We start from the raw sequence: 21,329 nt of genomic DNA on the forward strand, positions 1-21,329 counted from the left end.
GTATAAGGCTCTTTCACAATTTAAAAGCATTATTACATTGTATTATGATTATTTGTTTCCAAAACTTTCATTCTGTCCATGCTATGAGATCTTCCTCTACAACCTGCATATTGCCTGGCACATAATGATGATCATTCAACAGATGTTAAGTTTTACAGAGGAACATTGAAGTGCTAACTGAATGTCACTGTGAAAGGCCTGAAAATCATCATCTTTGTCAAAGAAAACAGGTATCAGTGAGGGGTTAACATGTTTTCTCTTGATTGAGCATCACTACAACGCCCTGCTTCTAAGACCACCTTTCTTTGATCGTCTTCTTCATCTAAATATAATTAAATGTCCCCTAGTAAGTAACTCTGTACTTCCTGTAAAACCTCAGCTCACTTGACCTTACAAACACCATTCTTACATCCATAAGCCACAGGCTGTGGTTATTATCAGTTTCTCTCTCATCATAGTTGTACTTCCTTAAAATATGACTCAGAAAACTCTGTGCAATGGACAGATTTCCTCAGATACGTCTTATCTTCCTCATTAGGTTCAGTTATGACTGCAGAGTGAGAATAGCATTTTCTAAGGCTTTCTAATACTTTTGAACCACTTCTCTTTCAAAGTCTATGCCATAAAAGGAGACACACTTTCTCTCTGGGAATTTTTTAAATTAACTATCCTGAAGTCCAGGTTTCAAATCTTTGATTATGCCTCTCCCTTGCTTCATAGCCTGCAAAGAAAAAACAGTTAATTCCACCTGAAATTTCTTGGTCCTTTTTAAAAAAAGAAGAAGAAAGCCTTACTTGATTAAGAATACCAGTCTGATACTAAGTAACTTATTTTTCATTGCATAATTTTTTGTTTGTGATTCTGGATATATCTGAGGAAGGCAGTATGAGGCAAATATATGCATGTGACAACACTTCCCTGCCCCAACTCAGCCCTAAATGCAAAAGCCAGAACTGGCTGCAGGAAGCTGCTCAATGTGACTAAAAACAAAGTCACAAGGACAATAACTAGATACACAGATAAAAGCACAGAGACAGTAACTAGATAAATAACTCTACCAGAGTTCAATATAAAAAATTTCACTTGAACCAATTTATAAGTCTGTATTAATCCACAACACTGTAACATTAGAGTTTCAAAGTCCTTTACCCTTTGGGATCAAGAAGATCTCTAACTTTTTCATTATAAATTTCCATATAGGACACTTCTACTTTAAAACTCTGCTCTTCATTTTCCTCTTTCTGAGTTCGTTCAAAAAGTCCACTACAAAGTCTTGGAATTAATCCAGGTTGGTCAGCTGTGCCCATCATGGTATAAGATTTTCCAGATCCTAAAAAAGTGGAAATCACAGTTATTACTGTCTCTGAGAAGTTTAAATACATAACCCTCTTTCCATTGCTCATAACAAATTACTAGCACTTAGCAAAATGCCCAAAATAAGAAATATACCCAAATAAAATGACAAAACTAATAAATATAGCAACTTTCCTACTACACATGTAAAATCTGAAGTAAACATCTTTTAGGAAGAAAATTAAAATTTTCTTTAACCATCTTCATACTTAAAAAACAAAACAAAACAAAACCTAAAATAACTGAAAAACAGTGAGGTCTGAGTAGCTTTCTAAAATTAACTAGGGAGACCCATATGATGAATACTACTCTGACTGCTCCTAGCCACTAATCATAGCACAAAAAATACACATTATCCCTATAGGCCCCAGAGCAAATTAACTTGCTACCCTTTGGCAACAGTGTAGAAACCAAAAAATAATCTTCTTTTTCCACTATAATATTATTTTCTCCATTGTACCAAAAATACATATTCATTAAAGAAAATTCAGAGAACACAGGTAAGTAGAAAGGAAAATATTAAATCACGCATAGTCCTAACTTAAGTCTAACTCTTTTTCCTTCTTTAGAAGCAATGCTTTTATAAATGTATTTTTAATCATACAAATTGCTGCTTTTATCACTTGACACTCTATCAATGTCATAGTAACTAAAACTAAAACAGCACTTTTTAAGGACCAGGCTGTTTCTATAAGTTTTCAATGATAAACTCATTGTGACAACCCTATAGGGAAGGCCTATACTTACCAACAATTTACAGAAAAGGAAACTAAAGGAGCTGGGCTGGAGATGGGCTATCCTGTACCCTGGCTCAGAATCCATGCTCTTTTAATCATACCACATACTGCCTCTTAAAAATATCAGAAGCATTCTTCCATAAAAAATAGTTTTCAACTGGACAAACTATATACAATATACTTTTATAAAAATGACTCCTTCACTTTAAATAGATTTTCTTTCTTGGTAACCACAGAGGTACAGAAGTCAAAATGCTCCTTATCAATTTTAACTGATAAGATGCTAACAATATGTATTCTCTTTGTTACTTTCTCTGTTATGATCTTTAAAGCTTAAATATGCATGTATATTATTTAACATTACCAGTCTGTCCGTAGGCAAAAATACATGCATTGTAACCATCAAAAGCATTCTGAAGGATATTCTCCCCAAGGCACTTGAAAACATCATCTTGACCTGAAAAAGAGAGAAAAAAAAAATAAGAAAGGATACCTTAAGCCAAAACTACATATGAACAATCTTTTGAAAACCAAAAACAACTGCCTCACAAATGCATTGTTTCTTTTTTTTTTTCTTTTAAGATTTTATTTATTTATTCACAAGAGACAGAGAGAGACAGAGAGGCAGAGACACAGACAGAGGGAGAAGCAGGCTCCATGCAGGGAGCCGGACGTGGGACTCAATCCTGGGACTCCAGGATCAGGCCCTGGGCTGAACACAGCACTAAACCACTGAGCCACCTAGGATCCCCCCAAAATGCACTTTTTCAAACTGTATCTCCACACAAGAATTTTAGACTCAATGAATGCTTCCAAAAGTTTATGGCTTTTGAGTATTTTCTAGCTAGCACATGATAAGAAAAGAGTAAAAAGTTCCTGATATATGAACTTGAATTAATAAACACTGGCCAAAAATCATCTGCAATGCAAAAAGCTAATGAACTGCTAATTTTATAAACAATGGTTATAAATATCCAAAATTTATACTAGGGACCTCCATGGATCTGAATTCAACTACATACCACCAGCTAATGCTTTATTCACTGGGTACTAGAATTCAACATAATCATACATCCAGTCTCCTCTCCTTTTCCTCAATGACAATTTTTAATTATAGGGCCTACAATACGTACTAGCTAGAGCAGGGAAAAATATCCTGAAAATTTCTTCTAGCTTTCATTCATGGACAAAAATGAAATGAAAGGTTCAACTTCTCCTCCACAGGCTAAATTAAATATGCCAATAATCAAAACAAAATCATTCAATCTCTCTTTGAGTCTTTATTATAATATGAAAGAACTGGATGTTGCTATGTCTGTTATACTTTGAATTCTATAAATAGCATTCCATTATGCCCCACTTCCTAGTTAATTTCCCAGATTAGTGTATCATCATCTTACTTCCCATACAAAAGCAATCTGTAAGCAATCCATTGGGCCAGCTAGAGCAAATTAACCTTAACTTTTTGAACCAGCTATAGTACTACTTTGTCTCATGACAAAAGTCAATACAATATGACACTCAATATTTAAAAGATACTGCTTAGAAACAGGTATCATAAGCAGTTACAAATAAAGTAAAATAAAAGGCTGTCCCTGCAGTCTTAAATTTGTGGTGTAAAGGAGCTTGAGACAGTCATTGTTGAGGAGCGTAAGAGAATTAACAGAATTCCAAGTAAATTTAGAAAATCTCTTTTAAAAAAAAAAGATTGTACTTATTTATTCATGAGAGACACAGAGAGAGAGGCAGAGACACAGGCAGAGGGAGAAGCAGGCTCCATGCAGGGAGCCTGATATGGAACTCGATCCCAGAACTCCAGGATCAAGGATCACACCCTGGGCCAAAGGCAGGCACTAAACTGCCGAGCCACCCAGGGATCCCCAGAAAATCTCTCTATTAAAGAGAGAAATGGAACACTGAAAACTTAAGTGATTTGCTTAGTCACAGCAGCAGGCAGAAGCAAAGCTAACTAACTAAACTACAGGTTTCCTTTTTCCTTGCTCAACTCTCCTGTACCAAGCTCTCTAGACCACATCACAGACATCTAAAGGAGTCTGAGCGGCTACTTTGTGGTGCAAGTACCATGTAAAGTCTGGGAATGTGTGTGATAATCTCAACTGTGTACCCTATTCATCTACCTTTACTGTCTTATAACATGAACAGCACATTGTCAATCTCCCGATCAATGTAAAAACAGGAAAGATGGGAAGAAATTCTCTATATAGTTTTTAAAGTTAAACAAAATAATGCTGTAATACTTATGGGAAAAAAATTAAAACACCTTTCCTATAGTAGTTAACCGGATGCTGTACTTACCTGCATACTTTTCTCTGACTGATTCATCCATAGACCAGAAACAGTGATCATATGCAAACACCTGTTGAAAAATAAACATATAGTATATACTAAGTACAAAACCTTAACATACTTATAATGTTATAACAGTGTTACAACACAGATAATACTGTTCATAGTAGTGAAATAAAAGTACCTTCCTGCTTTAAAAATGAAGTTGGTTCAATTATTTATGATACAGTTTTACAATGAGCAATTAAACATCCTATAAATGATATAGATCTTTATTTCACATGGAAAATCCTTCACAATGTTAAGTGAAAAAAGGAGAAGTTACAAAACAATATTTATAATATGATGACTATCATATATACATATATATGCACACACAGTTACACATATAAAGTTTATTTCTGCATAATAAGATTAGTGATCTTTGTCTTCTTTATGTTTTGATATATTCTCATTTTTACTTTTCTTAGAGAAAGATATTTTTAAAAGAATAAAATGTAAAGATTACTACAGCATGTTGAAAGTAGTTATAAAACAGCAGATTCAAAAAAATCATAACACTCATGTGCAATATTGCATAGTCTCAAAACTATAGAACACTGATAAGAAAATGTTCATGTAAGGGAGACAGAACATGAAAGACTCCTAACTCTGGGAAACGAACTAGGGGTGGTGGAAGGGGAGGTGGGCGGGGGGTGGGAGTGACTGGGTGGCGGGCACTGAGGTGGGCACTTGACGGGATGAGCACTGGATGTTATTCTGTATGTTGGCAAATTGAACACCAATAAAAAATAAATGTATTAAAAACAATAAAAAATAATAAAATGAAAAATAAAAAAAGAAAGAAAATGTTCATGTATTAATGTGGAAGTAATGAAAGTCTGGACCATGATCCCATGTTTGAACCAAAATCTATATAGATAAAAAGTACTAAGACTACACCTTGGAATATGGATGGTGGTTAATGCCACCTGGTGGAACATCACAGATCATCTCTGTTTGGATCTTTTACATTTACTACTTTCCAAAATATGCATTTTTGGTGGTTTTTTGTGGGATTTTAAAAAATCCTTTAGGCTTTTTCGTTGAATTTTTTTTTTTTGGATTTCATATTTTATAATCAAGTCTCTAAGGATTTTAAGTGTAATTGTTTTTAAAGACTTGTTTTTAATTTGAGAGCAAGAATGAGCACAAGTGGGGGGAAGGACAGGGGAGGGGTAAGCAGATTTCCTGCTGACTATGGAGCCCAAGACAGTGCTTGATTCCAGGACCCTGAGATCATGACCTAAGCTGAAGTCAGATGCTTAACCAACTGAGCTACTCAGGTGCCCCAAGTGTAACTGTTTTTAAAAACATTTCAGCTTGTAGTTCAAACTCTATAATTTTTGGAGTCTGTTACCTCTCTCTCTTTTTTTTTTTTTAAAGATTTTATTTATTAAAAAAAAAAAAAGATTTTATTTATTTACTTGAGACAGAGAGAGAGAGAGAGAGAGCACAAGCAGGGATGAGGATCAGAGGGCGAGGGAGAAGCAGACTCCCCACTGAGCAGGGAGCCCAATACGGGGCTTAATCCCAGGACCTTAAGATCATGACCTGAGCTGAAGGCAGACACTTAACCGACTGAGCCAGCCAGGCACTGTTGCCTTATTTCCATTTTTTTTTAATAAATTTATTTTTTATTGGTGTTCAATTTGCTGTTGCCTTACTTCCTGATGACAGTTTTCCTCTTGGGCCTTTATATGTTAGTTTGCAAGTGCATCTGAATTGGGAGTTTGTTTCATGGTTACGTGGTTGCTTGGTTTTTTCCTCTCCTTCTGGCCATCTTTACATGACTAGTCACACTGCCACTCCCAGCTACTGAAGCCCAGATTTTGGTCTTCCCAAAGTCCAATGTCTCCACGCCCTGCAATTTACACAGACAGCTCAATGTTGCTGGCCAAAACCCTTTCCTTTAGCCTTCATTCATGTTGGAGCCTCACTCAAATCAGTTTTCACATGCTGAGTTCCCCAGTCATCCCCAATACATTAGGCCCCCTCTAATCTGCAAGAGGTGAACTTCTATCACTTCTGAGAATCGGCCTCTGATCCCAAGGCCCAGTAAATATGTTGCTTCAGCCCCAGCTTGCTGCTGGTCCCGGAAGTTACATTATGTTGTTTTTTAATATGATGACATGAGTTTAATATTTTAAAATATTTTCTCTGTCGCTGCCATGAGTGTGAAGTTGGCAGGAGATTGCACCTGTCTGAACTCACAATGTTACCTGGACCAAAAGTCTAAAAGTTAATTTTTTAAAGAAAGGAAATTGGATTAAGGTGGTAAATTAAGTACGCATACTTATATCCATCTCCTGCCTGAAATTAACTCAAAATGATGGAGGGATATAGGAAGGCAAAGGGCCAAAGGTGGAAAGAAGAAAGGAGAATTAAGTTTTTGAAAGCTAGATTGCTTGCTTGTATCTAGATAAGAAATTGAGACTCCCTGAAAAATAGTTACAATGAGACTAAGGGGTGGGGGGATAGGATGGGTGGAGTAGGGGCCACATGGATACCACAGGCCAAAACACTGCAGAAAAAGATAGCTGCAAAGGTAAGACCTGTTCTCGAAGGCACACAGAGAACAACTAAATGAGCAACATGAAGACTGTAGGGGGCGGGCGGGGGGGAACCCCCAGGATGACTGGTTAAAAAGGCCTTCAAGGCAGGAAATGGTCAAAACATTCATATCTGTGCACAAAGCAGCAGGCAAGGAAGGCATTTGTTCCCTGGAAGGGGGCAGTGATGAGAAAGCTAGGCCTAAGAGGCAAGGAGAAGGCTAATGGTTGACAAGATGTAGGAAGGGGCAGGAGCCCTGGAGCCCAGAAGCTATCACAGGCTAAAGCACTATGTTGTCCATTACTAGTCCTCCACAGGATTCCAAAGCGAAATACATAGCTGTCAAGAGTGGTGGCTCACTGTGTTAGCAATACTCCAACAGGGTTAGGACGAAAAGAAAAAGGAAGATGGAAGGTGGTCCCAAAGGACTGTGGATCACAATTCCCGGTAGGGGCTGCTTTTCAAGCTAAAATTTGTCAGCCATAGTGAGAATCATTACTGCATGGTTAGAATAAATAAAATGTAAAGTTCAAATTAAGTTTCTTCTGTTCTGTTTTTTTTTTTTTTTAAGATTTTTTTCATTTATTTGAGGGACAGAGTGAGTAAGAGACAGCACATGAGCAGGGGCAAAGGGAAAAATAATATCGCCTGCTGAGCAGGGAGCCCAACTCAGGGCTCGATCCCAGGGCCCTAGGGTTATGACTTGAACCAAAGGCATATGCTTAACCAACTGAGACACCCAGGTGGCCCCCTGTTCTAGCTTTCAATTCTCATATCTTATACTTTTATTTAATTCTGTTTTTAACAAGATTAAGTAGACAGTATATTACTTTTTTTCTGTAAGCTTAGTTCTCACTTCAAAGGTGCCATCACCACATGGTGTGTAGTTATCAGAGAGCGGGCTCTAAGTGGCACTCCTCTCTCAATTATTATGGGGTTTTTCTTTTCTTTTTTTTAACTTAGGAATTTCCTTAACAACTGCATTTCTAATTCTCAATTCCAGTAGAGAAGCTACTATTAAAATAACCATTAGAATAGCCGGTACAGGTGCTAGGCCCTGTTCATAGAGCACTGAGGTATAAACAAGTGGAGACCCTGATGGCTGGCAGGTGGGGAAGCTAGGATTAGAAACCAGCCTTTCCACCAGGGATCTGTTTATCACCAGGCTCTCTATCACTAGGCTGGATTGGCTCCATTCCCCCAAATTATATGAAAGCATCACAACCTGGTACAAAGTTAGGAACTAATGAACACTCAGTTCTCACTTAAAATGCTGAATGATCCTCTTTAAGTTTTAGCAATTTTGCAATTATAGAAACCTTTAAACTGTTCTAGGAATCATCAGCCAAGGATTTCCTAAAGCAGATAAGCCCTTTTCTTTCTAAATATTATCCCTTTAAAATTAAAAATTTTTTTCAAGTAACAGTAAAGAAATAGATATTCATTGCACAAAGTCAAACAACACAGAAACAAAAGGAAAAAATAAAGATCTCCCATTCACCAAGCATACCTCTTCCTAGAAATAACTACTATGCTAGTAATGTGGTGTTGGTCCTTCCATAATTTTTATGTCAAGTCAACATTTTCTCTAAATATCAAAACACAACTGAATTAAATAAAACATAAATAGTTTTTAAATGGTCATGTAATATTTCCTCACATCTTTACTGCAATCTCTGGTCTCTGGCTCCAACAAAAAAATCAGAAAACTGAAATAATCCAATACCTTTTCACAGAAGAGATAAAACTAATAAAGTTAATTTGACATATATAAAGAAATCCAGTGTCATATTTATTAAAAAAATTATTCAGTCCCAAAGAGCTGTGTCTATACATATTTTAGCAATAGAGAATGGAATTATAATTCAACCATAGACTCAAAAGCAAAATTCTAAGAATGTAGATAAAAATCTGAATTTCCTGACAACTTCCAAGTAATGGCAGCAAATGGTCAATTCAAAAATACAGACCTTGTGCCCACTCTGGCACACCTCTAAATTCCTTAAGAGATACAAGAACTGATGGATTCCACTGAAGTTTCTTTAGAATCTGAGCTTAAATCTAAGATGAAAGCACATTTGCCTGACGAAACTGTGGGCCAGGGCAGCTTTCCGTTGGCCTAAGAATGTGTCCCCAGCTGTCTGGGGAACAACATGGATGAATCTGCCTAGCACGGTTCTGACCACAGTCTGGAACGACCAGTTTCAAGCCAATCCATGGTGAACAGCAGAGCACAAAAGGAATCTGTGTTGTAGTTGCCAAGAAACTGGCTAGAATTGGTCAAAGTACAAATACAGCTTTTCCATAAACCTCCAGTCTCTCCTATGCCAATAAGTGATTTCTGATTTATGAACAAGCTGACACTTTGCATTACTTTTACAAAAGTGACAGAGAGAAATATTTTTGAGAAGAAAATTACCAGTATTTCAAAAATATACACATAAGACCCTTAGAAGCATTGCATAATAAACCAAATCTCTTACCTTTGGCTGGCTTCTGCATTTCCAAAAGAGATGTCATTGTGGATATGAAAGAAGAGGGAGAGTTAATTTTGGTTAGAAAACAATTTTGAAGGCTAAAATGATAATAAATATCTTGTAAATTTTTATTAACTTTGAAATCAAATAGTAATTTAAAATAAAGGAAAAATTAATATCTACTAACTAGTAGGGTAAAGTCCTTAATTATAGAAAACTGTACCTCTCAGGAAGAAGAAACATTATCTAAGCACTGGATAATTTTTAAAGTCCTAATATTTCTGCCTTCTGCATTCTGCTTATTCTTGTATCAGTCTTATAAATACACAATTTAAAGTCTTTACTTTTTAAATCATCTGATTTCACTTCCAAGTAGTCTTCTCTCCTTTGATATAGCAGCAGCTCACTAGATAGGCCCTTCTATAAAAAAATGAATTCTAGGCAGCCTGGGTGGCTCAGCGGTTTAGCGCTGCCTTCAGCCTAGGGCCTGATCCTGGAGACCCGGGATCAAGTCCCACGTTGGGCTCCCTGCATGGAGCCTGCTTCTCTCTCTGCCTGTGTCTCTGACTCTCTCTCTCTCTCTCTCTCTCTCTCTCTCTCTCTCTCTCTCGTCTCTCATGAATAAATGAATAGAATCTTAAAAAAAAAAAAAAAGCGAATTCTGCTCTGGCTAAGGAAAAACGGTTAAATTAAAGAAACAACTAATTTTTTGCCAGTGAATTACTACTTACTGAATTACTCACTTATCACTTATTGATCTATGCTTATCCAGGTGCTTCTAACCTAAACTGTGACTCAAACTTCCTCAGGGTACAGAGATATAACTAAACCCAGTATTCTTTTGAGATAGTTTTAAACTTAGAGAAAAGTTTCAAGAAAATCACAAAGAACTCCCTTCACCCAAATTCACCAAGTGTTAACATCACCACAGCAACTATATCATTCTCCCCTCCTCCATATACCGATATGTACACATACATATTAGTTTTCTCCTAATCATTTGAGAGTAAGCTGTAGACATGTCCCTTAGTGCTAAACACTTCAGTGTCTAATTCCTCAAAACAATTATGTTCACTCTTGTAACCATGGTACAATGTCAAAATCAGAAAATTTAAGAATAAAAGAAAGGACCTGAGACAAAAACAATAACTGAAGCTTTACGAATCACTGCTCTCTCCCCGAGGATCAAAAGGCCAACTCAAACCTAAAACTTGAAAGTAAACTGAACACAGAAGGGCTTCCTTCTAATTGTCCATACAACTTCCTGTCCCTCTGTCTCCTAATAAATTTTCTTCTAAAAAAAATTTAGTACATATTTGCATCGAATGATTTCAGATAAGAACACTAAAGCACCAAAGAAAGTCTACCAAAAAACGACACTTGCCTAATAGATCCTGAGGTGATGGATCTGACAATGTGGCTGACATATAAAAGCAAGTAATTTCTCTGGAGTAAAACATACAGAAAAACTGCCCAACAAAAAGGTCCTGTAAGATGCTGTTCGAGATCACTGACATATGCTGTCATCTTTGTGCTTTTCTTTTTTGTTTTTCCGAGTTTTGTCAGTTGTGTGGTTGAATACACACAATGTTAATTAATGTAACACAATGTTATGTTAATTTCAGGTGTACACCTATGTGTTCTGCACAAGTGTGCCTACCATCTGTCACCACACTAGGCTATATCCCCTATGCTGTGCCTTTCATCCCCATGACTTACTCATTTGGTAACAAGAAGCCTGTATCTCCCTTCACCCGTTTTGCCCAACCACCCCCTTCCCTTTGGCAACCATCAATTTGTTTTCTATATTTATAGCTCTGATTCTGCTTTTTGTTTATTTATTCATTTAATTTGGTTTTTTTAGATTCCACATATGAGTGAAATCATATGGTATTTGTCTTTTTCAGTCTGACTTCCAGTTTTACAGAGGAGAAACTCAAGGCTCAGAAAAGTTAAATGACCTGTCCAAGACACAATAATAAGCAGTGATGGGATAGAAAACTAGGTCTTCTGACTCCCAAGTCCATGTTCCTCCCTCTTCCATCCACACTGATCAAAACAGCCTCATCAAGTTTCTTCTTCTAGACTCAATCTATGAGTCATACATTAACAACTGTTCTTGCTAACAGAAACCTTTCCCAATATATTAATTTCCTCCATTCTAATTATTACCAATAAAAGGTTACCACCTGGTGCTTATGCCAGTATAAGTTTACATATTCATCATATTTACAAAACACCAGACTGGTCTTTTTCTGAAGAAAAAATAATATATTTAGTATGATATTTCCAGCTTAAATAAAATATCTTATATAAAAATCAGCTCTTCCTAAGAGACAATCAACAAATACAAAATTCAGTAATACAGGACACATCACAGAAGAATCGATGAGACTAACCTGAATGCAGAACCTTATAATAAAAACAGAAACAAACCAGTAAATTAATTACAGAGCTAAGTTTCCAGCTAGGGATTCTAGTGACTACAGCAGTTAAGCTCAAATAACCTACAGAGCCACTGGAAACCCAAAGATGTAATTACAGCTCCGTACAAAAATAAATACGTAAATTAATTAATTAAACAAAACCTTCCAAAGTATAGTTGCAATCCAATATATGGTAATGGCTAACTTCTCCCCAAATCCCTTATTTAGAAACCTCAGCTATTCAGCTCACAGCGGAGATTTAGGAAGCAAAGAAGAGCAGCCCCTGACCAATCAAGAGAGCCATCACACAGTAAAACCATGAAAGTCTTAGTTTCTCTCAGCTGAGTTGAATTACTTTTTGTTGTTGTTGCTTAATTTCATTTTAGATACCTTCAGGCTCACAAAACATTCCAAAAATAGTACAAAGAATTTCTGTGTACCCTTCACCCAGCTTCCCCAAATGTCATGTCTTACATAACCAGTCATTACAATCAAAACCAGGAAACTAATCATCAACACAAAACTTATTAAATAATCTAGAGCCAACCTTATATAAACATTTTGCCCATTGTTTTCCACTGATGTCCCTTTTCTGGTCCAGGATCACACCTTGCATGCAGTTGTCTGTTTCCTCCCATCTGGGACAATCTCTCTCCCATGACCTTGACACTTGAAGAGTAAGTGTCTTTCAATGTGGGTTTCTCTAATGCTTCCTCGTAACTAAATTCAGGTTATGCATTTTGACAAGCACAGCACTACAGGTAATGTTGCACCCTTCTCAATGCCTCATACCAGAAGGCACATGATGGTGTCCATCCATGTCTCAAAACTGATTATGGTAACTCTGTGATCACTTGCTTATGGCTTCCTCTATTAGGTTTCTCTGCTGTAATATTACTAGTTTCCCTTCATACACTTTTCTTGTTGGGGGAGACCTTGAGACTATATAAATACCATTTCTCATCACACTTTCATTCACGAATTTGAGCATCCATTGATAAATCTTCCCTACAACAATTACTGTTACCCAAATGGTGACTACGTTTAGTTACTGGAAACATTAACAGTGCAGGTGGACCGACATGGACAGATGTGGTTTTAGGAAAAGGTCAACTTGAGAAACAAATGATTTAGCTGCATAGTTTGAGCAGAACAGTTATCTATGAAGGAGCTACTCATCTTCTTTTTACTGACCTGGCTTAGGAGTACAGCTCACTTCTCATTTAAATAATACATTATACCATAAAATTAAGTCCAGTTACACTTTTTTTTTTTTAGTTGTTTATTAAGAGAAACTATTCCATAACCCAGTGTTCGTGTTTCATAGCTCAGGAACACAGGACAGTCAAGCTTCAATGAAACACAACCCAAAGAAATTCTTTATATTCCAAATTCACTTTGCACTCTGAAAGATACCAGCCTTCTTCATCTCCTCAAAATCTTTCATGGAATCATAATTTCTGTAGAAATCTGCATATGCCTTCTTTCTTGGTTCAGCCACAGCAAACTTATAAAAAGCTGCAACCCCCAGGGATACAGCGAAGGCTCCAACAATATGAAATCACAGACGCTTGGCCAGAAGGCCTCGCATCTGAGGTTTCGTTAAAGCACTTGAAGTCATGGTAGTTCTTCTCCTTCACACCTACCTCAAACCTAACGTCCTTCCTTCCAGTTACACTTTTGATTTTTTAAATGCCACAATATGAAGAAGGAATTTAATGATTATTTTTTTAAAGAGGTTTCTTTTTTAAAAAGATTTTATTTATTTATTCATGAGAGACACAGAGAGAGAGAGAGAGGCAGAGACACAGGCAGAGGGAGAAGCATCCATGCATGATGTGGGACTCAATCCCAGGACCCTGGGATCACAACCTGAGATGAAAGCAGACATTCAACCACTGAGCCACCCAAGCACCCCTAATGATGATTTTATATAAGTTACTGATCTCTGGAAATTTGTATTGATACTTTGGACCATACAAAAATAAAATCAATATTGGGTCCAAAATAAACCACACAGTATTCTGTAGGTGTAAAACACAAAGCAGTATCAGTAGAACAAGTTACAAATCAATTCCTGCTGTCCAACTACCAAAATTGAACATCCTATCTAAATATCAACACTTCCTTTAATTTTAAAAATTTAAGTTTCTGAAACCTGCAAATTAGAAATATTTGGAATCTCTGTTTTAACAGGCTCTCTCTTCAACCCACTCCATAACGGATGTATACATCACAAAGAGCTTATTCTGATACAGCCATACTACGTAATGATATTGTTTCTGTTTCAGACTTAGCTGGCAGTACCAGCAACCAAACAACAATCTGTCTGATGATCATTTTTTCTTGGTTACCCATCCCCGATGTGCTTTCTGTAAAAGGAATAAAGCTAATCTGACTACAAATTTCAGCAATGACTAGAGACTCACAAAAGAGTCAACCTTTGCTTATCTCACCAGCTTTAATAAGTACAAACATCACCAAAAGCCCTGTTAATTATTTTGACACTTGGAGTACTCTGTTCATTTTTGAAGACTAAATTTGAAAAGCATTATTGATAAAGTAGAATATTTTGCAGAACAGCACTGAGGATGTAGAAGGGTTTGAAAACACTACCACTGAAAGGGTAAAGAGCTAGAAATATGTAGCCTGGTGCAGGGAAGACTCCAGGAAGACATGATGTCATCTTCAGATTGGAGGGGGCTCACACACTTGGGAGCAGGAGGAGAAGCAGACTTATTCTAGGTCAATTGAGAGGCTGAATTTGATAGAACCCACTGGAGAAGGCTAAAAGAAGAGGAATATCTCTCTAATACAAGAATAATTAGCACTATGTTAAATAGCCAGCTCCCCATGAGTGGAACTATATAACAAGAGAAAAGTAGCTGATGAGGATGTTGCAGAAGGAGTGAGAAGTTATACACCAGACCACTCGTAGAACTCTTTTCATCTAGAATAAGAACACGAACACCAAGTATTCAGCAAGTTCTATTTCTGGTTATTTTTAGCACTGACCCTTGCTGACCCCTGGTACATCAGAGGTAAACCAAGTTACTGGTCAAGCATCATCTCCCACATCACAGCCCAAGAAGATCCCTCCTCTCCAGCAAGCTAATGTACTTCCTGTATTCCACAGACCTACACTCATAATGCTACTCCCTCTGACAACTCTGTTTATCCAAGCCTTACCCCCTATGAGAAAAACTCAGATCAAACTCTAGCTCCCTTTAAGAAACCTTCCACAAGAAACCCCAGCAAAAAGGGAGTTTTTCCCTCCCCTAATTCCTTCGAGTCAAAACTATCTCTAGTGCTTACATACTACCTATCATTTGGTCACATGGTCACATTTTTAATACATGGGTCATCTCCTCAGCTAGACTATAAGAGGTATACATAGTATACCTCTCTGCCTATATCAGTATCCAACACAAGGCTCTTTGTTATTCAGCAAGTACTGTTTTAAGCTCTTCCTATAGCCTGGCCCCTGCTTCTGTTTTATCTGCAATCTGGCACTGTCTGCCTTTTGGCCACACTGACCACCTCTAAATGGCCCAAGGTGCCCAGTTTCCTAGATTTTCTTTCTGCCTTGAAATCTTAAGAGGCTAACTCCTATCCATACGTTATTTCTCAGCTTAATTATTAATTCCCTACCTCTATCTTTCTTAAGCATCCAATCTATATTAGGTCCCTTATGTTATTCTCAATCACACTTATTCCTGATAGAATAAAACCATTCCCATCACCACCTCTGCTCTGTAAAATCATCCCCCAAACAATAAAGCAAAGACGAATACAGACTCCAATCAAGCAAGGAGATAATTATAATGAAATACATTACATAAAGACAGAAAATGCATCCAGGGAATGTAAAAGAAGATCAGAAATGGGCAGTGCTGAGTATCCCAGAAGTTGAGTGGGGAAGGGCCCTTAAAAAACAGAAGAGCTTTTGGGTCACTATCTCTGATATGCAGTCCTTGCTTGAAATCAAGAGAAAAGACAGTTTGATTATCTTCTACTAGAATCTTCCACCCATGCAAACTACAACTGGTTGAGAATAGAGGAACATCCAAAACATATGGCCAATGAACGACAACTGGCATATTTCAAAATCACAAAACTTTAGAAGTATGAAAATCCTTGTTTATAAATTCCACACTTTCATTACCAATACTGAGATAGTGTAATTCAAAAAATATACTATTAACTCAGTCATTTGCAAATCACCTACTTCTTTCTGTCAAACATACAAGCACAATAAGTTTTAATCTACTGTCCACTTGAGCTCTAAGAAACTTTAAATCTGGCCAAAGAATTAAATGAATATAGATGTACTTGGGGATGGGGGGTTGTGAAATATATTTCATATCTATGTTAATAAAATAATATATATTCATTTTAATAATTACATGTTAAAATAACTTCAAGGTACACAATAGATTAGGATAGATTACTGAAAGACTAACCTTAGACTCCAAGCAAGGAAAATTCTTAGAATTACTTCTCTCAGTTTTTGTGATTATCTTTGATTTCTAATTTTATGAACCCATATTTCTCCAGTTTTACTGTGTTGGATTTCTCCTTGATTGGACTGGATTTAGCAGGAAAAAGTTTTAGCTGAGTATGAAATTAACTCTCCTGTCCCCTTACTCTCTCTATGCAGATCCAGACTTCAGTCTCTAAACCAGAAGTACACACTGAAGGTCTGATAGGCCAAAATACAGCCCACAGCTGTCTTTTGTTTAGTCCTCACAGTATTGACCAAAAGTCAAAAATCGTAAGATTCCACATTAAGAATTCTCTTAAAATTCGAAGGATCTGGAAACACGAGGCCTAAATTCCCACACATAAACAGTGGCTACATCTCAACTACTGCCATCTTCCACATGTATCTATCTGCCAGGTAGCAGCAGTTTTAAATTCCTACTATTCAGAAAGAAAGTCGAACAGGGTTTTATTTGTACTCAAAGAAAATGAAGGCTTGCAAATTCACAAAAATAAAGAGAATGTTTCTAAATCCAATCCCAAGAACCTAAAGCAGAGGGCCTTCACAATTCTATCAGATTCTCCCCACCCAACTAAATAAGACTTTGATATCTCCACACACAATCCTGGCTATCAAGGAATCCCAAATTCAAATGTCACATGTCATTAGGTTTAGTAGCTATAAAAAAGAATTAAATGGCTTACAATCTTCAGTGGCTCAGCTGGTTAAGCATCTACCTTCCACTAAGGTCATGATCTCAGGGTCTTAGGATCCAGCCCCACATGGGGCTCTCTGCTCACCAGGGAGTCTGCTTCTTCCCCTCCCTCTCCCTTTGCGCTCTCCCTCTCTCAAATAGAGTGAAATTTTTAAAAAATAAAGAAAATCAGAGTTAAAAAAAAAAAGATTTAAAACTAAAGCTTATCTTCACTATGAGCAGAAACAGGCCTAGAATTCAGACTTGAAGTGGAAAGGCTGTGGGCTTCAAGGGAAAAAAGAGCACATGTATCATGCCTGGTATCCATATATTCCTGCATGCTCAATTTTGACTCATGAAGCAATCTTAACTTGGTTTATGTCAGCAAGCAGGTTGAGAAAAACTGTAATTTCTAGCTCATTACTATAATTACTCTCCAAATCCATTGCTTAGCAAAGATCTCCTTAGCTTCCTTAAGTAGAAACTCAATTTACAAGCATTCCCCAACTAAATACTTCACTGCTTACAAGAGTAAAAACTGCTTAGCTAACTAACTGAAGATTGCTGTGTTTATCCTTCTCCTGAGACATGATTTTCATCTTTGAAATCTCTCTCAAACCCATCCCCTCTTCCCTTGTCACATTCACTCTTTCCTTCAGCAACATTTACTGAATATCTACGATAAGCCAGGTCCTAATCTCAGTGCTGGCAAACTGCACTGAACAAATCAGACAAAAATCCCAGCTCTCTAAAGAGCTTAAATTCTACTACAATTGAATGAATGAATAATGAATGAATAAATAAAGGAAGGAATATGTACCCACAGTAAGTGCTACGGGAAACAAAATAAAGCAGGTAAGAGGGGTATGGAGTGAAGCTGAGGTTGGCGTGGTTTTTTTTAAAGATTTTATTTATTTATTCATGAGAGACAGTGAGAGAGGCAGAGACACAGAAGGAGAAGCAGGCTCCTCAATGGGAGCTCAATACGGGACTCGATCCCTAGACCCGGGATCACACCCTGAGCCAAAGGCAGATTCTCAATCACTGAGCCACCCAGGCATCCTTGGGGTTGACATTTTAAACAGGATGGTCAGGAGAGGCTTTGTGGAGTGGTGTTTGCACAGAGGCCTATGGGAAGTAAGACAGCATATGGAGAGGCAGCAGACACAGCGATGCCCTACTTTTTCATCCACCTCTAGGTCTACCTATTACATAGCTTCCTAACTGTGTTCATGCTGCCTCCTATCTCTTCTCTGCAACTCTACTCATCCACTATGTAGCTAAACTACATGTCTCAGCAGGTCATAATTCTGCCCAAAACCCTTCATTCGCTCCCTATCCCCTAGAAGATAAAATCCACTCCTCAAGCAGAAAAGGCTCTGATGCACATTTGTGCCCACTCCATAAATGTTAAATATCATCATTATTATGATTTGATTCATGATGCAATGTTAACTTAGGGTTTAACCTCTTCCTACCTCCCAAGCCTCAGTCTCCTACTGCTCCCCACCCCCCCAGTACTCTTGTACTTTACACATACTTGGACTTGTCACATCCTTCAGGTTTGGTTACTTCTATACTTTCAGTGACCTGTGTACTTCTCCCACTTCTCGCCTGGTGACGGCCTCCTTGTCCAGAAAACCAAAAAAGTATCTTCTCCATCCATTTTTGGGAGCTCTTCTTTCCTAAGAAAGTGTATTATAGCTGTATTTCCTCCCCTTGACTATGAGCTCCTTGAGAGCACAGGGCAGCGTTTCATCCTTCGTTTTCCTAGTGCCTGACATTTGGTAGGCACTCAACAATGATTTCTGGAATCTACCATGAGATGATGAGCTTGTATAAATTGTTCAGGTCTCAAATTAACTCCCAATTTACACTAACCCCAGGGTCTCTATAATTATTCTAGGGTTGCAATATACAACCAAAAAAAATTGCTATTAGATACATATAGTAATTTTTAGCCAGATAAGAATACCATTTATCAACTATTCAAAATATATTTGAATCAGAAACAAAACATGCCTCCAAAAACAGGAAAAAAAAAAAAAAAGATGCTACACTTTTCTCTATAGAGGAAACCAGGACTAGGCCACCTGGGTGGCTCAGTCAGTTAAATACCCAACTCTCAATCTCAGCTCAGGTCATGATCTCAGGGTCGCGAGTTCAAGCCTTGTGTTGGGCTCCATGCCTTTAAAAAAAGCGGGGGGTGGGGGGGAGGGGAGGCGGAAAGCACCTGGGTGGCTCAGTCAGTTGAGCATCTACCTTCAGGTCTGGTCATGATCCCAGGGTACTGCGATGGAGCCCTGCATCAGGATCCCTGCTCAGTGGGGAGCCTGCTTCTCCCCCTGCCCCTCCCCACCCCTGCTCATGCACACACTCTCTCTCTATCTCAAATAAATAAATAAAGTCTTTAAAAATAAAAAAGAAATTAAATAAGGAAGAAGTCTTTCCCCTTGAGAAGCTCTTCATGTTCATCATGAAAAACATTGTGAGCCATTATTATCCTCCATCGATTTTTACCCTATTAGGGAAATAAGATGTGTTTTAGAAAGCTTTATATAAAAAACTTTTGAAATGATAAAAAGTTCAATCTTTTTTGCTATTGAATGAGCTTATTCCTCAGTATTACAGAATGTTGACTCATCTAGCATATCACCTCCCATGATACTGCATAATAATGGTAACATATTTATGTGTTTAAACACATTTGCATATATACCTGTTAACAGTGACTCCTACAGTATAAGGAAGAATGTAATAGTAAAAAATTCACAGGAACAAAATATTGTATTATAGTAATGAAATCAGGAAATTGTTAAATATGCATGAAAATAATTGAGATCTTTGGTTCATGGACGGGCCTTAGTAGGTCTCAGTAGGTCTCAATTCCTGAAATTGTTTTTCTGAGCAGAGGAGCTGTAACTTTCAGATTCTCTAAATAGTCTATAACCCAAAAAAGGTTAAGAAGGAGCACTGTTTCCCTAAAAGCTATGGAGCTTCATGTCCTAACCCACGTCTGGCTTGAAAGACGGAATATACAAATGGATGATGGCCAGACCATATATGATACTAAAACCCACAACTTCTGTGGCAATTGACCCAGAACAGTCAGGAATTGGTCAATGACTGCCAGCTTCCCCCTCCACCCCCTTTTTTTTGCCCCTGATTGCAACTCAGGATCATCCAGAAAAAAGCCAAATATACTACCAAACCACATATGACACCTGCTTCTAGTTAACCTGTCGCTGGCTTCCTCAAGCCAGCAAGCTCCATCAGAAGCACACCTGAAGTCCTTTTTGTTTTCCTTTTTCTTTTTTTAGTATAAAGCTTTTGTGCTCCTCTGCCTGCCTTTGAGTCTCTGCCAAAACCAAGTGACAGTAGCAGACTCCCTTGCTATGGTAAACAATAGCCTCTATTTGTTCTCATTTGCATGGTCTTAGTTTAATATCCACAGATTAGCTAACATTTTAGATAAGAAATAAGAAAGGTCCAAATATAAATGAAAGGCACCAGAACAATAAGAAAATAACACTACCTTGCAAATTTATCTGTAATAAGATACTCTGAAAAGAAACCAAAAAGGAATGACCATAGAAGGAGGAAAACCAGGTGAGAGAGGCATCACAGGAAAAAGAAAGTTTCAAGAAGGAAGGAGCATAAGCAGTATCCAACACTATTGAGACAGCAAGCAAATTAAGGAGGGAGGGGCAGAAGGCTCCTTTTGGTCTGTCTCCCAGTTGTTTTCATTAAAGGTCTTGTTTATTTGTTTGAGAGAAAGAGCACAAGCAGGGGGAGCAGCAGGCAGAGGGAGAGAGAGAAGCAGACTCTCCATTGAGCAGAGAGCCCTGTGGGGCTCAATCCCAGGACCCTGGGATCAGACCTGAGCCAAAGGCAGACACTTAACTGACTGAGCCACCCACATGCCCCTGTCTCCCAATTCTGATGCAGACTCAGCCGCTCCTCATTTATTTTCTGTGGCTTACAATGGACCAACCTACCAAAGCCTCAGAAATTCAAGAAAAAGCTCCACCCATCTTGTGGTGCATCCCAGATTGGCATTAGTTAAATGTCACAAAGGCTTGCAAAGGGCAGGTTAACACAGCAGGACTGGGACTCTCAAAGTCCACTTTAAAGACCAAAGAGCTGCTTTAATTACACTCCTAGAGCTCATTTCCCCTGTGATTCTGTGAGACAACTTCCCACTCAGACTCTCCTCCCCAGGTAGGATATAACTGCAAGATACTTATGTTGCTTCTCTTC

General features: G+C 37.8%; 1 protein-coding gene across 1 annotated transcript in view; it reads right to left on the reverse strand.

Moving 5' to 3' along the window:
• KIF13B (kinesin family member 13B) overlaps positions 1–21,329 on the reverse strand; it is a 202,892-nt gene that overhangs the window by 126,113 nt on the left and 55,450 nt on the right. Inside the window, exons 3-6 of the mRNA XM_041765163.1 lie at positions 9,473–9,485; positions 4,407–4,467; positions 2,455–2,547; positions 1,150–1,330 (exon numbers count right to left, since the gene is read on the reverse strand). Of these exons, the coding sequence (XP_041621097.1) occupies positions 1,150–1,330; positions 2,455–2,547; positions 4,407–4,467; positions 9,473–9,485 (348 nt within the window). The remainder of the gene's footprint in view (positions 1–1,149; positions 1,331–2,454; positions 2,548–4,406; positions 4,468–9,472; positions 9,486–21,329) is intronic.

Source organism: Vulpes lagopus, chromosome 8 (assembly GCF_018345385.1).
Source record: "Vulpes lagopus strain Blue_001 chromosome 8, ASM1834538v1, whole genome shotgun sequence".
In the NCBI taxonomy this organism is placed as follows: domain Eukaryota; kingdom Metazoa; phylum Chordata; class Mammalia; order Carnivora; family Canidae; genus Vulpes; species Vulpes lagopus.